Source organism: Neolamprologus multifasciatus, chromosome 18 (assembly GCF_963576455.1).
Source record: "Neolamprologus multifasciatus chromosome 18, fNeoMul1.2, whole genome shotgun sequence".
In the NCBI taxonomy this organism is placed as follows: Eukaryota; Metazoa; Chordata; class Actinopteri; order Cichliformes; family Cichlidae; genus Neolamprologus; species Neolamprologus multifasciatus.
The window spans coordinates 21,016,750-21,037,103 of NC_140456.1; the positions used below are offsets into that span (position 1 = coordinate 21,016,750).

General features: G+C 42.1%; 1 protein-coding gene across 20 annotated transcripts in view; it reads left to right on the forward strand.

Moving 5' to 3' along the window:
- mbnl1 (muscleblind-like splicing regulator 1) overlaps nt 1–20,354 on the forward strand; it is a 40,174-nt gene that overhangs the window by 4,395 nt on the left and 15,425 nt on the right. For 5 of the 20 annotated variants that reach the window (XM_085142087.1, XM_085142095.1, XM_085142093.1 and 2 more), the window contains exons 1-2: nt 325–1,018; nt 7,741–8,768. In XM_085142087.1, coding sequence (XP_084998213.1) covers nt 8,595–8,768 — 174 coding nt within the window. In that variant the 5' untranslated portion in view covers nt 325–1,018; nt 7,741–8,594. The other 15 variants (XM_085142096.1, XM_085142101.1, XM_085142098.1 and 12 more) reach the window with 8 other exon arrangements.

Here is a 20,354-nt window from a genome sequence, read left to right on the forward strand (position 1 = left end):
CCTCACTGGTTTATCTAGATCTTTCCTCCTGTGAGTGTGTGTGTGTGTGTGTGTGTGTGTGTGTGTGTGTGTGTGTGTGTGTGTGTGTGTGCTGCCTTTACTTTCCAAAGTAGGCACTTGTGCAATAGAGAATAGGTAGAGATGTGGAGATTGTTTGCCTTGGTGTCTGCTCTGTGTGTGTGTGGGTGTGTGTGTACCACATGGCTAACTACCATTTGTTATGGCTTGTTGTGTGTGTGTGTGTGTATTTATATATATATATATATATATATATATATATATATATATATATGTATATACACATATACATATATATATAGAGGCACGCACACATTTAGACACATTCTTGGCTCACACCAGACAGTCACACAATAGCTCGTTCCTGAGGGTAGCGCTAGTTAGCAAGAAAATTTGCTTGTGTGTGTGTGTTTAGAGGGCCGTGGTTGTTCCAGGAAGCAGTGGAGAGGATCAATAGATCGCCCACTCAGCTTTCATTCCCTCTGCCTGACTCAACATAGGACATGTTTGGAGTTATCCTTCAGGGTTTGGTTAACAGGGAGAATGGTATCATTTGACTCTCCTATACGTTTTCCCTCTTTCTTGCTGTGTCAGCCCAAAGCGAAAGCATGGATCTCCCACATGTGTGTTTCCTTAACATGCGTGCCCTGTGTAAGGCAAACTCCCGCCCCGCTGTATGTAAATTATGTGTGACATGTCAAGCTGGTGCTACCTTATATGGCAAGCAGTATTTCAGTACGTTAGAATGTTTGCCAAGCATTTCGGGTCGCGGGAGGAGAGAGTGTGTGAGGGGGTGACTCTGTCTGTGGGAGTGTGTGTGTGTCTCTAAGTAAGTGTTTGCATGCGTCTGACAGAGGGGGGAGTAACCGAGTAAGAGAGAGAGAGAGGAAGAAAGTTGCAAAGAGAAGGGAAGAGGGGAAAGAAGGACAGAGAAACATGGGAGAAGGAGACCGCGTAAATGGAGAAGGTTTTACTTGTTGATCTTTAAACGGGAGTGAAAGTAAGTCGACTTAAGAGTTTACTTTGTTTGGGTGACTTGCAGTGTACTGTAATACATTTTTTCCAAGCGATTACAGACCAGGCTGGTTTGTCCGTGTAGATCAGACTAGTTTATAAGGAACGAAAAGCATTTTTATTCATACAATAATATCTTTTGGCACCAAATACATTGATTTCGCTGTTTGTTTGTTGCTTTAAAACAATTTGTGAACAGCAGCTGGTCACGATTTTATTTCTAAAAGTATCTGACGCCTTCATTCCTTCTCCTCCCGTCTTTGTCCTTCTCCTCATGATCTCTGAGTATACCCTCGGTGGCTTGTTGGTGGTTGGGGCAATGATGAGGAATGTTGTTGTTGTGACTTAGAGGGATTCATGGTGGCTCAGACAGTAGCACACACACCCAAGTATGTGCACACATGTGAGCAGTCGCAGCAAAGACAGATGTGTAGCAGATTACTTTACTTTGTAAAAAATCTCCACAATAGGTGCACTGCAGGTAGACTGTCAATTTCTGTCTGGCTAAGGAACGTGTCACTGTGATAATGGCAGATAAGGAAGTCGTAAGATCACGTTGCTCTCTCGGCGTCGAGTCGCAAACGTGCATACATTCAGGTGCAAATTACTCTGCATTTATATGTGCTTCCTATCATTTAGAATCTGCCCTACAGAAAGGATTATGTGCCTGGCTGAATGTGCGCTGACAGGTTAAGCCTTTATTACACGAGGGCTTCTCTGTATGCTTCTGGTGATACAACCACATTTAATCCTCTCTGAGGAAGTTTGACACAGTTTTGCCCGAGCATGACACACTTTAAGCTAAGCTAAAAATAAGAAATGCCCTTAGCAAAGTAATACACCAGTAATAAATGAGGTTTTAACCTGACTTGATACATGTTTCTTCCTGTTCTTATTTTCAGGTTTCTGTTTTAAACATCACACGATAGCAGCAGTGCCCATTTTATCAGAGCTACACAGCAGCGCTAGTATGTGGGATGACTGATGTGTCAAAGCTGCTATTTGTGCTGCCAGTAATAAGGGTCTAGATATTTCATTATTGTTCTGTCCGGAGGTACACATGTCAACACAAGCTTCTACTTGTTTCTCTCGACAGCCATGACTTCTTAGGCCTCTTCATCTCCGACAGCGTGTCAGATGGCTGTAACATTTATAACGCTGCCATCCCACTAGTCGGATTCTCTCGCTCAGGCTTTTTCTAGCAACCTTTGCCTCAGTCTAGCAGAGAAGGGGCCCCAGTAATATTCGGTCAATGCAGGCATGAGACATTGCATGACGTGGTCACTGGTGATTAGGGCAGAAGATAAAACTGGTGACTGGTAATGTGTCTTTGCATAAAATACACAGATAACGCAGCCAAACATAGGTGCTTAGTGTGGGATTAGTAGTGGAACACATGATTAGATGCCTTAGTGTTTGTCCAGGAATGAAAATTTTGTTCTGCAAATATTTAAATGAAAAATATAGCAGACAGTTGCAGAGTTGTGACCTTAAAAGGAAATAATGAGGAGAGAAATTTCAGACTGACAGTTTGTGCTACTTTGCAGGGGAAAAAAAAGATTTAGCAATAATGCTGTGGTCTTATTGGGCAAAATCACACAGTCACGGCAACACTTCCTGATCATCGGCTGAAACAAATTAAAGTATATTTTTTTTGTTGTAGGTGTAATGCCCCTAGGTTGAGCAGTGCTTCTGTATAATTTGGGGATTCAGTAACTTCTTAAATAGGGTCTTATTAAGTAGTGAGTAAGGGTATAAGTTCAAAATATGCTGGATTTTACACTTTCTGAACACCCAGGAATCAACACTGCAGTTCTAAAGGATATTTTCCCATATACCCACCCAGAATCTTCCACGATTGCTCAGTCAGATTGAGATCCGGTGACTGCAAAGGTCAGAGCATATGATTCTCTTGTTTTGAAACTTGTGAATTGTTCACTTGTTATCTTACTTTACTTTTGGCTATTCGCAATCGTCTTAGTGTGTTTCAGTAGAAATTAGCCCCTGTCTCTCTGTGTACTGACACAGACGACATAAACGCGAGCCAGCGAGCCACTCTATAAACCATAAGGCCCGCCATTATCCTCACTGTCTGTTGATTTCACAACATCCTTACACACACATGTGCGCACAAAGATGCAGTGTTGCCCACAATCAGATATTCACCACAGTTTAAAAATGCCCAGTGTCGAGTCGGATAGAGGTTTGTGTGTTTACACAGGTTCTCGTTTATGTATGTTGTCAGCGTGTGTGTGTGTGTGTTTAGCGCTGTCCATGTGTGCCACACAAGAGCTCTCATTGTCTCCAGAGGTTTGCTCCTCTAGAGAATCAATAGGCATTGTTAGTTTTGCGTTTCTAGCCAAAGAGTTACTTTCAGGAAACCTTAATCAAATACATAACTTGATGCGACTAATAAATAAGACAAGTTAATAACTTTATGATGAGGACGAGCATGCCAATGAAGTTGATAAGAGTAACAGATGTGGCACAGCTCAGAACAGCAATGTTATATTTGCACAGCTCTCTGTCCATGTGATCTGTACTCACATTAAACCAAACTAATAAATGAAGTGTAAGTAAATAGTGTGTCCTGTATACCCGGCGCTTGCACCAATTTTTTTTGGATACCTTACTGAATGCAGTCTCTCAACCAACTGAGATCTCACAAATACAGCTTACTCAGTGTTGCACGTAAACTCTATGGTGGGCAGAGCAGCATCATTTAGCCTCTACATTTGTGCATCAATGCAGAAAAGATAAAGAAAGTATCAATATGTGTCCAGATATGCACCGGTGTGTAAGTGCGTGTAAAGGTCAGTGAGGGCAGTATTGGCATGCTAGCTTCTGAGCAGCAAGTCCAGAGGTGTTGTGTTTCGTACAGCGTGACGACCTGTATCAGCACACTGTCACCCTGACACCACCTCTGGCAAAATGCTGAAACCACTCCCTGCGCTGAACAGCAGTGAACCAAAAGGGATGACTGCGTCTTTCTCCGCTGTCACAGTCGAAAATAGAAGCTCCGCCTCGAAGCTGTGGTTTGCTAATTAGGTAGCCATACCAGATCGTGCAATATAACCAGTAGCATACGTGCATTTTCTTGAGATTAATCTCTGTTAATACTGCGCTAGTTATTCCATTTTGTGCGGCTATGCAATAAAGAGTAAGTATTTCGTGGCCATGAAGTCAAGCCACGTTTATCTAAACTAATAATGTGTCGCTCATTTTTCCAGGAAGTCTTATCATAACTGTGAGCCACACCTTATTTCTTGTTTTCTCGGCCCTGTTGAGTTTTCCAGTTGCAATAAGGACTCCAAAATCCCAAAACCAGCTGCCAGATTAGCATGTGTCTTTGGTAGATTCCACTTTTCAGTCAGCTGAGGCGTGTTTTCATGCACGACTGCCATTCAGCACCATTCACCATGCACATCAGTGCCAGGTTTTATGATTCGTAGGGGCTTTCGGCGTAGGGTGAATATTGACAGTTTGTTCTGTTTTTTCATAGCGAGAACAGATTTGTTTCATGGCTCAAAAGGAAGAGAAAGTAAAAGATGTGGAGGCTTGGTTTTCAAAACTGTTTATGCCATAAAAGTGTATGCTGTTGTCACAGGACTGATTCTTCTTCCGCTTCCTCTTCTTGTCGGCCCAAAGTCTTACTACCACGTGTCCTAAAAGAGCGATTGGAAGAATGTCTTGCTTGCGCTCTCTCGCTGTCTCCCCTTCCTCCACTCTGATCGACCTTGCACCAGCTTACAAGACCTTGGAGTCTAAGGGAGGGCTGCCGAGGATGCTGAACGAGAACATAGGCCAGATAATCACACCGAGGGCACGAAGGCAGAGACATGGGTGGAGTTGAGGTGGCCGAAACAATAGGAAGGAAATCACAGATCCACCTGTTCAAATTATACATTTTGTGGAAAGAGCAGAGAAGAAGATAATGTTAAACACTCGCTGATTTGAAATGGATACTCACAGTTAAAGTGGAATTAGATAGAGGGAGTGGCACACCAACAGAAAAAACTGTAGAGATGAGGAAATCAATAAGGGAAGGAGGCCCTTGTCCAGACATGATGGATCATAATGAGGATTCATTATTACTCTGGCTTGTCTTACAACATTCTCCCTCACAGCTGTGTTCTCATCTGACCAAAACCACAGAAACTGATTAGGCAAGTCGACAGACTCAGGGGGCTGTCAGCTTTTAATGTGTCAAGTAGTCACACCCTCATTTGATTTAAGACAGTTCCAGGTGCCTTTAGTTAAAAAAAAAGAAAGAATTAGATGTCTCTGTTCCACCTCATTAGTGTCCAGACAACATAGCTTTGGTTCAGCTGAAGTCCACAAAGTGTACTTGGTAGTAAAAGTGTGTCACTAAATGCCTCATCAGACTCAATTGTAATAGGTACATGTAAGGTCAACATTTAGTGATAATAACAGACCATTCATGAACACACATAAAGATTACTCTCGACTGACTTGACATTTACGCAGCAGTGTGCGCAAGTTGATGAATGACTTCACGTGAATAGAGTTCATGGGAACAGAAATGTGGCCCGAGTCACACAAACAAAAGTATGACATGCAGCATGCTGGAAGAGTTGCACTCTGACGAAGATATTCAATCTAAGTTCTGTTACTCAAAAATGTTTTTTGGCATAAAAGAGTTTTTAAACCGGCAGGAAAACTATTGCTTCTTGCGCAACATTTACTAAGATAAGAGAGGTGTGCAGATCGATCCAAATATCGTTAGTATTCATACCAACGCTGGTGTTGGTATCAGAGCGATACTTTGTTTCTAACCTCTCAATATGTAGCCCACTGAATTGTGTCACATCACATTTAAACAGCAGAAGTTGATCAAAAGTGCTTCAGATACAGGCACATTTACATTCCAGGTCTAAAGAAAAACAGTTTTAAAATAGACAAAAAAGCTGAAAAGTGTGCTTTGTTGTATCAACTAATTACTGTGGAAAGTAAAAAATCATAACGATTTAGGGGTCATTAAAATATGCTGAAATTATTAAAATATGAATAGATGATGATTCAGCTCTTAAATCATGACACACTGCTTTCCACTACATAAACTCCCGCTATAGGTTATCGTTACTGGTATCGGCAATACTGGCCGTGTATATGTATTCATTTGGTATCGGATCGATCCAAAAACGGACACAGCTCTAGTTATAGTGAAGAGACAGATATTTTATGTTTGTGTTTCATTGGAAAGTTAATTTATTTTGATTTCCATATAACGTGTGATATGAAAGATAATTGGCTGGGTATGTGTGTAGTCCTTCAAGTATGGTCGTTGCAGGATTTGCGTTCCGAATACACGCCAAAGGTCATTTCTAATGCTACATTGCTACATTTGCTATCATAAGGGTCATCCAAGGTGAAACTGAAATGTTTTGTCATTCTCTCTCTCTCTCTTTCTCTAAATACACTGTTTATCCATGTTGCTGGGTCATCATGGGCTGCGCTGCACTGCTGCAGGGCTCTGATATAGTGTGTTGCAGTGTTGTAAAGTTAGCAGTGGTTGGTTGGTGGCATTGCTGAGGGTGCACATGCTTTTCTGGGGAAAGCGATTTCACTACACAGGGTGTGGTGACTTACTCTGGCTTAGCGATAAGGGCAGGATGGGCCCCTGGGATCCCAATCATGCAGATTCCCCCAACAGACCCCATACAATGGATTCACCAAAAATAGAAACCACTGGCAGCAATGCAAAATTTAAACAAACAATCAAAACAAACGCAAAGCAAAAAACAACTCATTTAAACGTATAAACTCATTTAAAAGTGATAAATGGGAAAATTCTGACAGTGAAATAATAACCAGGCTGTTTCGTTCAATCGTGTTCTGCACAATTACTGCGTGCGAGCTTGCATCTGTGTGAGACCGTTGCAATATGCATTGCCTTACTGCAACGGTGGTATTTCCTATTTAAAAATAAAACGACATTATCTCTGGAGTCCATGAATTTTATTGTTTTGATAAGGAAACAGGTTATCTTGTAAGGCAGAAACAGTTCAGCCTGTGTGTCTTTCAACAGCAAGCGGGCAGGTCAGCCTCCTGTTCGCTCCTCCCCCTTGCTCTCACCTGGCGCTCAGCCCAGAATGTTGCTGCAACTCCGCAAGCTCTCATTGGCCACCGCTCTCACAAGGCTTCGCAAGAAAGGAAATGACTAAACTCTTCTCCCTCATGCCCAGCCTCAACTTCCCCCTTGCTTTCACTCTCTTCCTTTCTTTCACCTCTAAACACATTTGCAATGGCCGGCTTTGCTGTACTGGACTGTAAGTGATACGGGATTTGATGTGCTTTTCTCTGCGTTGTCCAGATGATGTGGAAAGTTGTGAATGGCTGCTTTGTGCATTTCTCTCTCTATGTGTGTGTGTCTGTTTGTGCGTAGCAAGGCCTGATGAAGGTGTGCTTGCACTATGTGTGTTTAGAGCGCAGGGCGGGTGAAAGTTTTATTTGTTTTCGCTGACACCCCTGCATTTCTGAGATTTTTACATATTCTTCACTCCCACAGCTGCATAGCTCAGCAGTGGCACGACTTTAAAAATCCTGCAGGTCAGAATCTTCTCTGAAAGACACACGAGCGGGAAAACAAACATGATAGTTGTTATCTTCTTTTTTTTTAACGTGTTGTATCAGACTAATCTTTCGTTCCTTTTTTCCCCTTTGTTCTATCTCTCTTTATCTCCCCAGAGGAAGTGCCTTCCCTGATGTCTGCTGCAGCTTTGACCTGCTTCTACAGCTGAAGCTCCACCCTCCCCCCTGCCTCGCTCGCTTGCTGCCACAGCAACACGAGTACAAGGACAGCAGCCACACCCTCCTCGCAGCCTTCGCTCCGACCCCATCCACTGTACCATCATCATCCACTCCACGCAGCCTGACTCCAAACTCCGCTCTCCTCACTGTACGACGGCCCTGCTGCCAGCAACTATCCACCAGCTGACCAGCCTTACCACAGCAGCCCAACACACCACCAGGCCCACACAGCATCACCTTGCCTTTCACCTTCGCCTTCAACCCTCTAAAGCCTCCACTTAGTCCTCAGTGTCCTTAACCTTCTTGTAGCAGGCTACACCTAGACTGTCACCTTTGTTGCCTGCTTCACTGCACCTAACCAGAGGGCTCTCAGTTCGGCTGTCACCTTCGCCTGGGAATGTTATAGATGACGCAGTTCAGTAAGCAATAACAAGTGAGAGAGAAAATCTAACCAAGAGAGGCAGCTTGACTGTTAAGCTAAGTAGTCTCCCCTGGATATAATAACTCTATCAGCCACTGTCTGATCAAGAAAAGGACCCGCTTACATCCACAGCCATCCTGCAACATTTTACTGAGGAGAAGGAGCCCAGTCAATCAGTAGGAACTTTTTTTTTTGAGTGTTTCATTTCATCATCACAGACAAGTATCCCAGACAGCGACAACACTGATAAGTAAACAGAAAAAGAAAAAGATTGTGGATAACAACACTATAGGTACTTAATTTGAACACATTTCGAAGAGTTTTCGAACAGATCTCCGCTCGGAATACTTTTTTCTGCCGGCGTCTTGAGATGGCAATGAACATAACACACATCCGTGACACAAAGTGGCTGACACTGGAAGTATGCCGGGAGTTCCAGAGGGGCACGTGCTCACGCTCTGACCAGGAGTGCAAGTTCGCTCACCCAGCCAAGAGCTGCCAGGTGGACAACGGACGGGTCATCGCTTGCTTCGACTCGCTCAAGGTAAGAAAGGAGAAGTGGCGAGCAGGAAATCTGGAGTCGATAAAGAGATACAGATAAGAGACTGAGCATATTCGGTCTGACAGGCGGTTTGAAGGAATTTATGGTGTTGCAAACTGGAAATAACAAACTGGAGTGCACCATCTGGCCACAGCATGTGCTCTCCTTGGTCCGACCTATTTCTGGTCAGGTGACTGGAACGTGTGATGAAGAGTGCAGAATGGAGAGGGGTGGGTGTTTTGGCGGTGGGGTTAGGTGAGGCAGTCCGGCATATTTAACACAGAGCTGTGGAATTTTCTGGCGCAGTCTGAAATGTTTTGAGTAGTGTTTACTTCCAAATGAAATTCATTCAAGAATCGGCTGCTTTTCCGACTGATTACACTGCACATAAACACAGTTGCATGAATTTACTACAATAGCGCAGTTATTCTGGAAGTGATCATGTTTGCTGTGTGGCAGTGTTTGAATAGAAAAGCAGACGAACAGTCTGATGAATAGCCAGATGTACAAATTCATACAGATGCCCTAAGCAAAGCTCAGCTGCTAGAAACGAACAAGGCGATAGCGTCATCATGTAGCTCTCATTCGCTGAAACCACTTCCTGTTCAGAGGCCTAAGGGCAGTTATAAGGGGTTTGTGTGTGTTTCTATATGTGTATCTGCTTTAGAGCAGAGTTGGGGAACTGTATGCAGTAATTTTCCATTTTTAGGCAGCAGCAGGAAAGCAAACACCTCTTTTTTTCCTCTCTCTCACACTCTCGTCGATTCTCTCGCTCTTTCACAATGACTCTTTTTATCGGAGCACAAGATCTCTGGAGATGGGTGGACCTCAACCCAAAGTTTCCAGCATTGACTTGGCACTGTATGTTTTTCGTGTTTGTGTTGTCCGGCAGACACTGGTGACTCGTGGTCATTGACTGCATGTGAGCAGGGTTAGGATGAGGACAGCGTGTGCGCAGCGCAACTCAGGGGAAGAGTTGTTACAGCCAGATGTGGACAAAAGAACATTGTCAGGCCCAAGCTGACTCTTCAGCAGCTTCTTCACCTGTGCACATGAAAATTACAAGAAAAGTTTAATATATTTTCACAGCTTAATCTCCTGAAATCTTCTCAAAACACCGCAACTTTGCAAAAGTGGAACATAAGGCACTCATAATAATCATAAGCAGTTTAGTTTACTCAGCCTCACATAGTTAAAATATTGTGTTGCCAGATGTCAGAAAATAATTTGGATTAAAATTTTAAAATAGCCAAAACAAAAAAAAAAGGTGGCATCCAGTTATATTCAAGTTTTAGCAAACTGGAGACCTGCTGCAGCAGCATAACTGCTACAGACATAACACAACGTTACCTACATGTCACAGACTCCTGAGTTCAGTGTTACTGACTGCGAGAGGATATTGACTGAGAGAGCAGTGGTGCTTTTATCTGCAGGCAGATGTTTAAATTGTCACACTGAGGTAGAGGTTTGTCACTAAAAAGGAGTGACTGGCAAGTATACGGTGGCTTTTTGAAGGACTCTGAAGTCCTTTTTTAGTAGTTTGGACTCATTTTCCACTAGGATATGTGTATTAATGGAGATGGGTAATACTTTTTTTTTTTTTAAACCACTCGCCCCATTTTTTCCACTGGTAATGAAAAACAGCAGGTCTCCGAAACCCACAATGGAAAGAGAAGCAGAAAGTAAAAAGACAGAGAAAGAGCAAATGAGGATAGAGGAAATATCAGAAAGAAAACATGTGGATTTGTCAGATAAATGTTCACACCATATGATAAGGCATAAACCTCTAGTTCTGCACACACACACACTCTGCATTAGTCTTTCTAAACAGACCCGCAGCAGCACTGAGTGAAAAATCAGCTGCCCTAATTCTCTTTAACACAGATTGAGAGGTTGAAATAGGACTAACTCTCGAATGAGTTGTGTTACATGAAGCCACATTGCCCACTCCCAACACGCACACACTAATGCACCCTCCTGGACACATGTGCACATGTTTTCTGCCCATGAGAGAGGATCGACCTTCTTCTTGAGAAGTGTATAATTAGCACAGGTCTCACATGATCACTAGTGCATAGCTGAGCAGGTCACACCCAAACCCAGTCATTTCCCCAACAGCCACTCTCGCTCTCTTTTCGGCCTTTTTCTTTTTTTTTTTTAATGTCACGGTCACGGCCTCACAAACATCTGTCCGGCACTAAATGACATTGTACATAATATATTGATACCAGAAATAGTAAAAAGGAGTTAAATCGTGATTTCTCATGGCAGTAATCATATGTGCACCACATTCCCTCAAGCTAGAAAATCAATTACAACCACGTATCCATCTAGGCCACAGACCTGTAACAGAGTCGAGGTGCTTTTGAATCTGCCCGTGCTTGAACAAGATGCTTGTGGGTGTTTGCTGGCCTTACACTTGGCCTTAACCTCAGAGTGCAGCCGTTTCTGTTGCCTGTCTATCTGGTTGGTGCAGCACAGACAGCTCAGCTATGTCGAAGCAGGGTAAATATTTAGAGAAGGATAATGGTAGCCTGGACTCCCTGATTTAAAGTCAGCTTTGTAACTTTGTCCGTCAATGATTAACTGCAGAGCAGATAGTTGAGGTGTAATAAATTGGAATCTTAATAAACAACGCGCCTCATAGCTAAAACTAATCTAAACAACAGATTAACTGATGAGGCAGATGTTTAAAATATGCCCGATACTTCGAGGAGGTACAGCGTAGTAACCTACTTTTAACTCACTCTAGTTGACACCACTTGTTCTCTCTGCTTGTACACTAAAGCTGATAGAAGTGTAACACGGGCTTAATGTTGCAGAAACAAGCGCGCAACCTGCCTCATTAGTATATGAGGCAAGTTGTTCTCTGCTGTAAATGAACTTGTTGTTGCTTGTTTTTAATGCTCATTAAAAGCGCCTTCTGTGCTGTTCCGCTCGGTCTGTCTGTTACATCAGGACACACCCATTCCCGGGCAAGATGGGTCACATTACACCTGGATAACTACCCTACTAGCACAGCTATTACCACACACGTATCGTACAACACAAACCCGTGTGGAATTAGGTCAGGAGCAGGTCCTTGTTTAACCCCGGATGGCATCCAAAATGTTAAAAAAATGGAAGCAGTTGATCGTCTACCACAGAGAACCGTTTGAAGATACACACACACACACATGCTTTCACACAGCATAGACTTTGTGCTTTGTCTACCTGCCAGCCTGACACACCCGCTGTCATCACGTTTCTGAGCACATGCACGTGCGTTACATTGGTATTTGTGGTGCTGTTGCAGCAGCTTCGTTTGTGTTGCTGCACTGTTTGAGGCGAGCTGGATGTTAAAGGAGAAATATTTGCTTGTTTACCATCTGCACACCAATTATTTGTTCAGGGACCGTTTTTTCTTTGATTTCTCACTTCGGCACATTAAATTCGACATAAAGCAGGTGCTACTGTAAAAGGCCAAGTCTCAAGTATGCTTTACATCCGTGTAAAAAGAACTGTGTGACTGAGGTTGGCAATTAGACTCATGTGAATTTTTCTGTCAATATGGGTTAAGAGTTCACTTTTACTTGAAGAAAACAATAATAGGGGTTAACAAAAGAAATAATCTATCAGAGGTACACAAAAGGTAATCGGTTTGCCAAAGTCAGCTGCTAGAAATGTTGAAAAAAAAAAAAGCAGAAGTACTCATGTAAAGGCCTAACAAGCTGCTAGACAGAGGATGTAGGCATACATGTTTCCCTGTTGTTCATGATACCTCCCACGCGAGCCGAAAATCCAGAAAAAACTGATTGCAGTTCAAAAATATACAAAAAAGTAATTAGTGAACTACAGGAATGATGAAAGAAAAAAGTTGCTGAAAGAAAAAAGCAATTGCCCATAAGTCACAGCATGAGCATCACCTGATATCAGTCTGATTGCAGATGGTTTCCCCCTGCTGAGACTAATCACGGAAAGATGCCACAACAAGCAGCGGTAAAAGGCTGAGGGAGCGTCCCCAGTGAAGATATATCGTGTGTTAATATCTGTGGACTGAATACTTAAATTAGTCATTTTCTCCACAGGATTTTCCACAATCTGTTAAATATGCTGGTTTATTTGACTTTATGCATTGCTGTCCAGCTACTTTTCAACCCCTTACGCTGGTGGTAATTCTTTTTATTAGGCCGCTTACATTTCCCCACATGGCTCTGTCTACGTCAATGTAAACACGCATAAAAGCTGCGACCTGACACTTTGTTTTAGCCATTATTTTACACCTGATTTACAACTTCTGGTCTGGACTGCATCTGTCTGGCTTTTTCTCCCGTTCATTCTCTTTCCTCTATCTGCCTTTCCTCTCGTTTCGCTGGTCATATTTTGACAGCACGTTTAGATCCAGTACAGTGAGGTTAAATACACACAGACACACCAGACAGACCTTTCTGGTAAATATTAGCCATGTTGCTAGCTGACGGCGTTTTTGTGATTTCAAACAAATTTTTCTGCCAGTCTCCGCAATGACTGACTGTATATGGCCACGTGCGTTCAATACCCGTCACCTTTTTTGGCCAGCGATAACCTGAGGAACACTCTGCCACGTTAAATCAACTGCAAGGGTTAACGTAAGCACACCACACACACACTAAAGACAGACAGATGTGCCATTTTCCAACACAGCAGCCACAGATGAGCACGTGGAATCCACAGTCGGTCATAGGTCAGCCGTACTCACTTTGCTTTTGATACACTGACTTTCAAAAAGTGCAAGCCATAGTCAGCAAGGTTTGTTTTCAGTGGCATGGTGCAAATTTTCAGTCGGATTCTGGCAGGAATGATGTAACTCCTCTTGCAGACTTTTCATCTTAATTGCATTCCTAATGGGATTTCTATGACTGCATACAGAAAAGCTCTTTCTCCTCTTTAAATATATTTAAGGGGTAGATTTATTCATCTGTACGATACAGCTTCTGCTAAACGGATGCTGTGCGTGGCTGTGCTCAGTCTTTCCTCTAGCTTATTAAAATAAACTGAGACCCATAACTGGGATTTTATTTCAGTAAGTAGGCGTTTTTAGTTTTCTTTCTCCTGGCATCAATGGGCCTATTCTTAAGTCTTTGTCACATTCATGCTTGGACCACGCTAATCCTGGTTGATGCACACACTAAACCACATAGAGCCTTTTCCTTGGCCTGCTTGTTTTAGGTTGTGTGTGCATCCTTGTCACATCAGCGCATCTATGCATCTTGTCTGTGAGCTTATGTGACAGAAGATCAGCAACAACAGTCTTTTCTTCTCGGTGTCAGCCGTCCCTGTCCCGGCATCACACTGGGCCCATTTATAACACCAGTGATACAATGATTACTTCTCTAGCTACCCTTTCTGAATCTGTCTTTAACGTACAGACTTAACAGAAAGCCACAAATAGCCCGAGGGTTTGTTTGCTCCACCCAGTAGCAAATATTGACAGATCAAAGTCACGATTCAGGCGTTAAATTATCCGAAACTCGTAAAACATAATCTGTACTGAGCTGATTAAGTCCACCCCTCATTTCTTTATATTTTGTTGGGGAAATGGGAAGTAGGTGCAGCGATTTACTGAAATGTGTGCATATATGGAAGCAATATAACAAGCTCAAAAGTCAATATTTGGTGTGACCACCTTTGTTCTTCGACACAGCCTGAACTCTGGTTGGCAAACCTTTTTGTAATTTCTTTAAGTAGTCTTTAGGAATAGTTCTCCAGGCTGCTCGAAGGACATTCAAAGCTATTCTTTGGATCTTAGCTGCGTTTTGTTCTGTTATCTGTCAAGATGATCCCGAGCTGCTTCAGTAATGGGAGATCTGGGCTCTGGGGAGGCCAGGTATGCTTTTACTGTATTAACAGTATGTTTGGGATTATTGTCATGCTAAAGCATGAAGCTGTTGACAATCAGATGCTTTCCAGATGGTATCAGAATCTGATGGTACTTTTCTGTGTTCATAATTCCATCAAATTGGCAAGATCTCCAACCCCACTGGCGGAAATGATAGAGCCTCCACCGTGTTTTACAGATGACCGTAGACACTCACCTCTCTCCCGACTTCCTCTGTTCTTAGGGACAATATTTGAACCAGGAATTTCACATTTGGATTCATAGTCATTCGTGAGCACTGCTGCCACTGATTTTCAGTCCACTTGTTGTTTAAATTGGCATACCTCGCCCTTTTCTTCCTGTTTGATTTCATTAAGAATGGCTTCTTGACACCTAGTGTTCCACTAAGACCATTTCTGTTTAAGGCTTCAGTGAACAGTAGATGGATCAACTGAAAGATCTGTGTCTCAGGTTCTGTGTTGGGTCTGGTGGATTTTTATTTTGCCTTGTTGATGCAAAATTACTATTTTATCTCATTAAAACTGCTGTTATCTTTGGTATTTTTCAATTCATGCAGTCAAATTCAACTCAATTATGTGTTTTTGTGCAGTAAAAAAGTTAGTGTTTAAGTGTTTTTTGCAAAATTGTCCTTTGCATGTAGACACAACACTGGTTCATCCCTGGAATTAGGTGGCCTTATAATTTTTGAATGACTTATAGGTCGGTCTAAAGTGGCTTAATTCCTCTGAAAATGGTCAGGCACAAGGACTGGACTGAAAACGAGCCAAAGTCTAAGTAAAGAAACTTGGAAAGAGCTTCAGAAACCCTGGAGAAGTATTGATCAAGCCCACCTTTAAAAAGTTACAAAAATTCGGGCTCCTTGGAAGCAAAATATTTTTTAAAAATGGAGAGGTGGGTCAAGACTTTGGCACAATACTTTATAATTAGTGTTGGTAATGCCACTGGTCCGTGATTCAAATCAATAGATAACACAATGAACTGCAAGGTGTGCCCATTCGGTTACATTTTTGACGCTATATAGTATATAACAAAGAAACAAAATTATGTCAGCTTTATTAATAGTTACTGATAACAGCACTAGTTGATGCTGCAGTTAGCTAGGCTATCATCAATCCTACAAGACAGGTGAGCGCGTAGCTTGAGGGCACAGCCGCTCACTTAGATTCAATTCTCTTAACACCTTTTCACTCTGCCACTCCCCCTCCTCGGTCCAGCAGTCACGTTTACCCTGCCTCTTTTCTCTCCGACGATGCCAAAACATTAAGGAGGCTATGTCAGGCGCTGCACACTCACATGCTTTCTAATGGTGACTGTGAGGCAAAAAGGGGAAAAAAATAGTTGATAGCTGTCCATGTGTTTTTCTCTTTCTCAATTGCTCTCTGTGTGCCTGTCTTGTTTTTCTTTAAGTGCATTCCTTCTCAGAATCGCAGTGTCTGGGCCTGTCAGACTCATGGCAACAGTCTTAATCACTTTCTGCTTGTCTTCAATTCAGTTTTCACTGTCATCGCAAGGAAAACCTTTTACCTTATTTGGCGAATCTGAAACTTAAGATATTCTCCATTATGCATTTGTTTATTTCATTATATGTTATTGAGCAATGAGTCACAGTCAACAGCCTCAAATTTAGGCTTAATTTAGGCAGGATAATTCATGTGTTGTTGTTTTCTTGACCTGAAACAGTGACACAATCTGAACACCAATTATTAGCCCTAATTACTTTATATGACGCTCACAGACAGCAGAATATAGCGTATGACTTGCATTTGTGGCTGTAGCCTTGCTTGCAAAATCTTTTGGGCTGGATTTAATTCTGAAGTTGCAAGTTAGCTGTTGCTAATATCAGAATATCAGATTATGAATATCAGAATATTATCTTCCATAATAGAAAGAGTATGAGGCTAAACCACTTGATAAAAAGCTGTATGAGAGGAAGAGGGTGAAATCGTCCTCGTGCTGGTGCCAAGCCCAAAAGACATAATCACACACAGAAACAGGATTAGGCCAGTTGACAGTGGGATTAGAGCCGTGGATAGGATTACAGACTGTAAAATCAGATTAGCATAATACATACCAGATTAAATCTGTTAGTGCTGCAAACTAAACTAATCATTTTCCCCGTGGTTATTACTTGGCTACTGATAGAAGAGGCTTTTTTTCCCCTGTTCCCCTTGCTTAGGGTTCAAATGCATCACAACGCTGCCACTCTGAAGTGATAGAGATAATGATGTAGTCTTGCTTGAAAGACAAAAAAATATGGAAGGAGATTGGTACACGTAACTCATCCCAGGCTAAGGGGCTTTATTTGTAGGTGACTTTGTTTTCTCTGTATTAAGATCACTTCCCCATTTTCTTTGTCTGTCTCCAGATTGCGTTTGTAATCTAAGCTCATTATACACCACGACTGTATTATATATTTTATAACAAATAAATAAATATGTATATATATACAGGGCATTGTAAGTCTACTAGTCATTTAGATTTTCTTTAGTGAGAATATATTGCATCCCACTGCATTACTCATGCTTTAAGTTTTGAAATGGCTCATTTAGATAAAAGAAAGTCTTTATTTCTCAACCCAGAAGGCCCAATATTAGAAAAAGAGCCCACCTCAGTCATTTCAGAAACAGTGTTGCTATTGATGCGTCATTGCTGCCTCAGACTTGCGATTTCTGCTCAGCGACTCTTCTTTCTCACTCTGAGGCAGAGCTCGGAGATGATTAAATGAATGTTACCGGGCTACGTCGCAAGCACTGGATGGCTTTCATAAAGTGCTGCGGCTCAAATCAATACTCGTGTGATTGTTCTGTTATCACGGATAATGAAAAGCAAGAAACTGACCTCGCAGGAGGAGAAGCATTGCTAAACTGAGAAAGGGGGACCTTAATGTAAACAAAGTCACATGAAAGTTGGTTTGTGTATCAAGAGATAGCAAGAGAGAGAGAGGCAGACAGGGAGAGGAGGGGGGCATGTGAGAAAAAAAAAACAAAAAACAGAGGGAGGTCTAAGTTTGGATCCAGAGCTCCTGTGTACGTGACATCTGACCTGAGGGATTTCTGAGAACCAACACCCTCTCGAGTGTGAATAACTCATTGCTCAGCCTGCATTTTGTGTGTCTGTCTGTCTGTGTCTATATGAATAGTTTTATGTGGATGCTACTGTGTCACATGCATGTGGGTGTTTACATTTGAACCACAGCTGCAATTTGGGAAATATTTTTCTCCTAAAACCCAGAAAATCCGCTGATGCATTCTGCTCACATTTTTCCCACAGCCACACGACGTACCTTATCGCACTCTGTGTGGTCCGTGTTGTAACTCTATTCTAGCCTGTAATCCTCATTCTCTCTGCCGTTGTTAGGTGAGGGCGGGGATGCGTCACCGTAACCAGTATGGCTATTATCATAGATTGACACTCCCTCTTTTCTTCATATCTCCACAAGGCCCGCTGGTCACATCAACTCACTGACCACTAATCTTCACTTCACAGATTACTGGGTGCATTGAGCCCCAATAAGGAGATGTGGGCATGAGTACGAGTGCGTGTTTATGGTCTGATATAGACATGCAGGCCTCAGCAAAGAAACGGCACTACATCACTAAGACTCCAAAGACCTCTGCCGTCTTCTTTGCTTTCTTCAAAATCTGCTGTTAATTTGATGCTAAATTAAGTGACTGAAAAGAAAAGAAAATCAATTTTTCTCTTCTCTAAATGGGTGTTATTGATTGTGAATTGCTAATTACTTAATGCTTGCAAATTTAGCAGGGATAAGATGAGACTATCACATCGGAATATTTCTGGCTCGCTCTTTTTTCCAGTAATTTGGGTGCTTGCTGTTTTACCAGGAAATTCCAGTCAACGTGCACATTAGTATATTGACTGAGTTAGCTGTATTTTATGTTTTATGCCATATTTGGGTGCATGGTAGACAAAGAGACCAACCGCTGGGTCCGGTCCTTTGAGTCTGTGCTATTCCCCAGCAGAACAAAGCTTCATTCAGAGTGTGTGTGAAGAGAAAGGGCTTTCATCTCTGTGTATGTTTAGACAGAAGTCAGTGGAACGCAGTACAGAGAACAGAGTAGCTTCACAGCACAACTCAACACAACTGAATCTTACACCATAACATCACACCACAACGCTGGAGCATCAAAGATAAGAGGGGAAGTGAAGTTGGATCAACTGTAACTGTCTCTGTAGTGTGTTTAAAAGGATGTAGGTTAACGGTATGCAGGATATAAATACATCCACGGTCACGCTTCAAATGGGTTAGCCTGCGGTAACTAGAATATTGTGTGTTTGTTTTTAGGTATTTATTTTTTTAGTAAAAGGTTTGGACAGATTGATGTCCTCAGGAAATTATGCTGCAGAGTTTCCAGTTATTTTTTTTGAGGGGGCCAAAGTACAGTGGCCCTGAGAGGACAAATACAACAGAAGTGTTGATCGACCAGCTGCGCAAGTGGCAAGCTAACAGTAAACGGATAATAGCAAACATGTGTCTACAATATCATCTGAGTCATGTGATTAAAACACACATCTCAGATGAGTCCTCTGCTTCTTTTAAACGTGTCTCAGTGCAGTCTTTCACGTGCTTTGGTTTCTGTCACTTCTGTAGCTCGTCAGTCACGTAATTGTCTCCCCAGAACCGCGTCCATTGTGCTTTGTGTTCTTTAGTGGCGTTTGACCTCTCAGGGCCACCATACCAAAAGATCACAAAATGAATTTAAGTGATTGTGATGTATTTAAATTACAAAATTTGAACTATAAAAAATATAGACCAGCTCCTATTTCACTAGCATCTGGCAAACATATAGTTAGTCTGGGTTAAATATAATCCAAACAGAATCACTGTTTCAGTTTATTAAATTTTAACCTTTTGGGGAATCTTTGAAAAAGTTTAATAAACTGGAGACAGAGTGGTTCAGCTGATGTTTGCATCTTGACATATACAAAATGTAAACTTACCAAGTAGGGCTGTCACGAAATCAGAACTTTGATACCAGAAATAAGACAGTAAAGATTGAAACAATCAAGTGACCATGTTGAATATGTTAAATTATGTTAGAAAAATCAAATAAAACCAAAAACAATAAAGCTAGGAATCTCCTTAGCCTCACTTTAAAAGACCTTGAAGTTACAGTTTACCTGTTTTCTGCAGGCGTTTTCCTGAAAAGAGCAGAATTATAACTGAATGCTGCATATCGCTGTTTAGCTGTGCCACATGCAAGAATAACTGGCTAAGACATGTGTGGACAGTTCATAATGTAGCAGCAGTTCAGAGATGATCTGGTTTTGGCCTTAAACCATTCAGACTTTTATAACAAACTATATTTAAGGGTTGCAAGTGAAATGGATACAAAAGCCCCCATTTTACTGAATACTTTTAACTATAGTCTTCACGGGAGAGACGTTTTTCTTCACCTGTCTCGTGTTTCCCTCCTTCTTGCTGGCTCGCGCACATGCACAGTGCAACATCTTGCTGCATGCTTCACGTCTGCTCCTTAAAAGGATGGGATACAGCCCCACCCAGCATTCTTTACTCGTTGGTTCATTGTTTGTTTAAATCCCACACAATCACCAAAGCTGGGTGTGTGTCTACGAGTGTGAGACAGAGAGCTAGAAGAGAGTGCGCTCAGGGTGGGACATGTTATTGCAACTTATCATCAAACAGCCTGCCCAGTAGCCAGTGGGATTATTGTTCCCAGTTTGGCCTGGATTTTGGCAAGTCTGAGCTCACC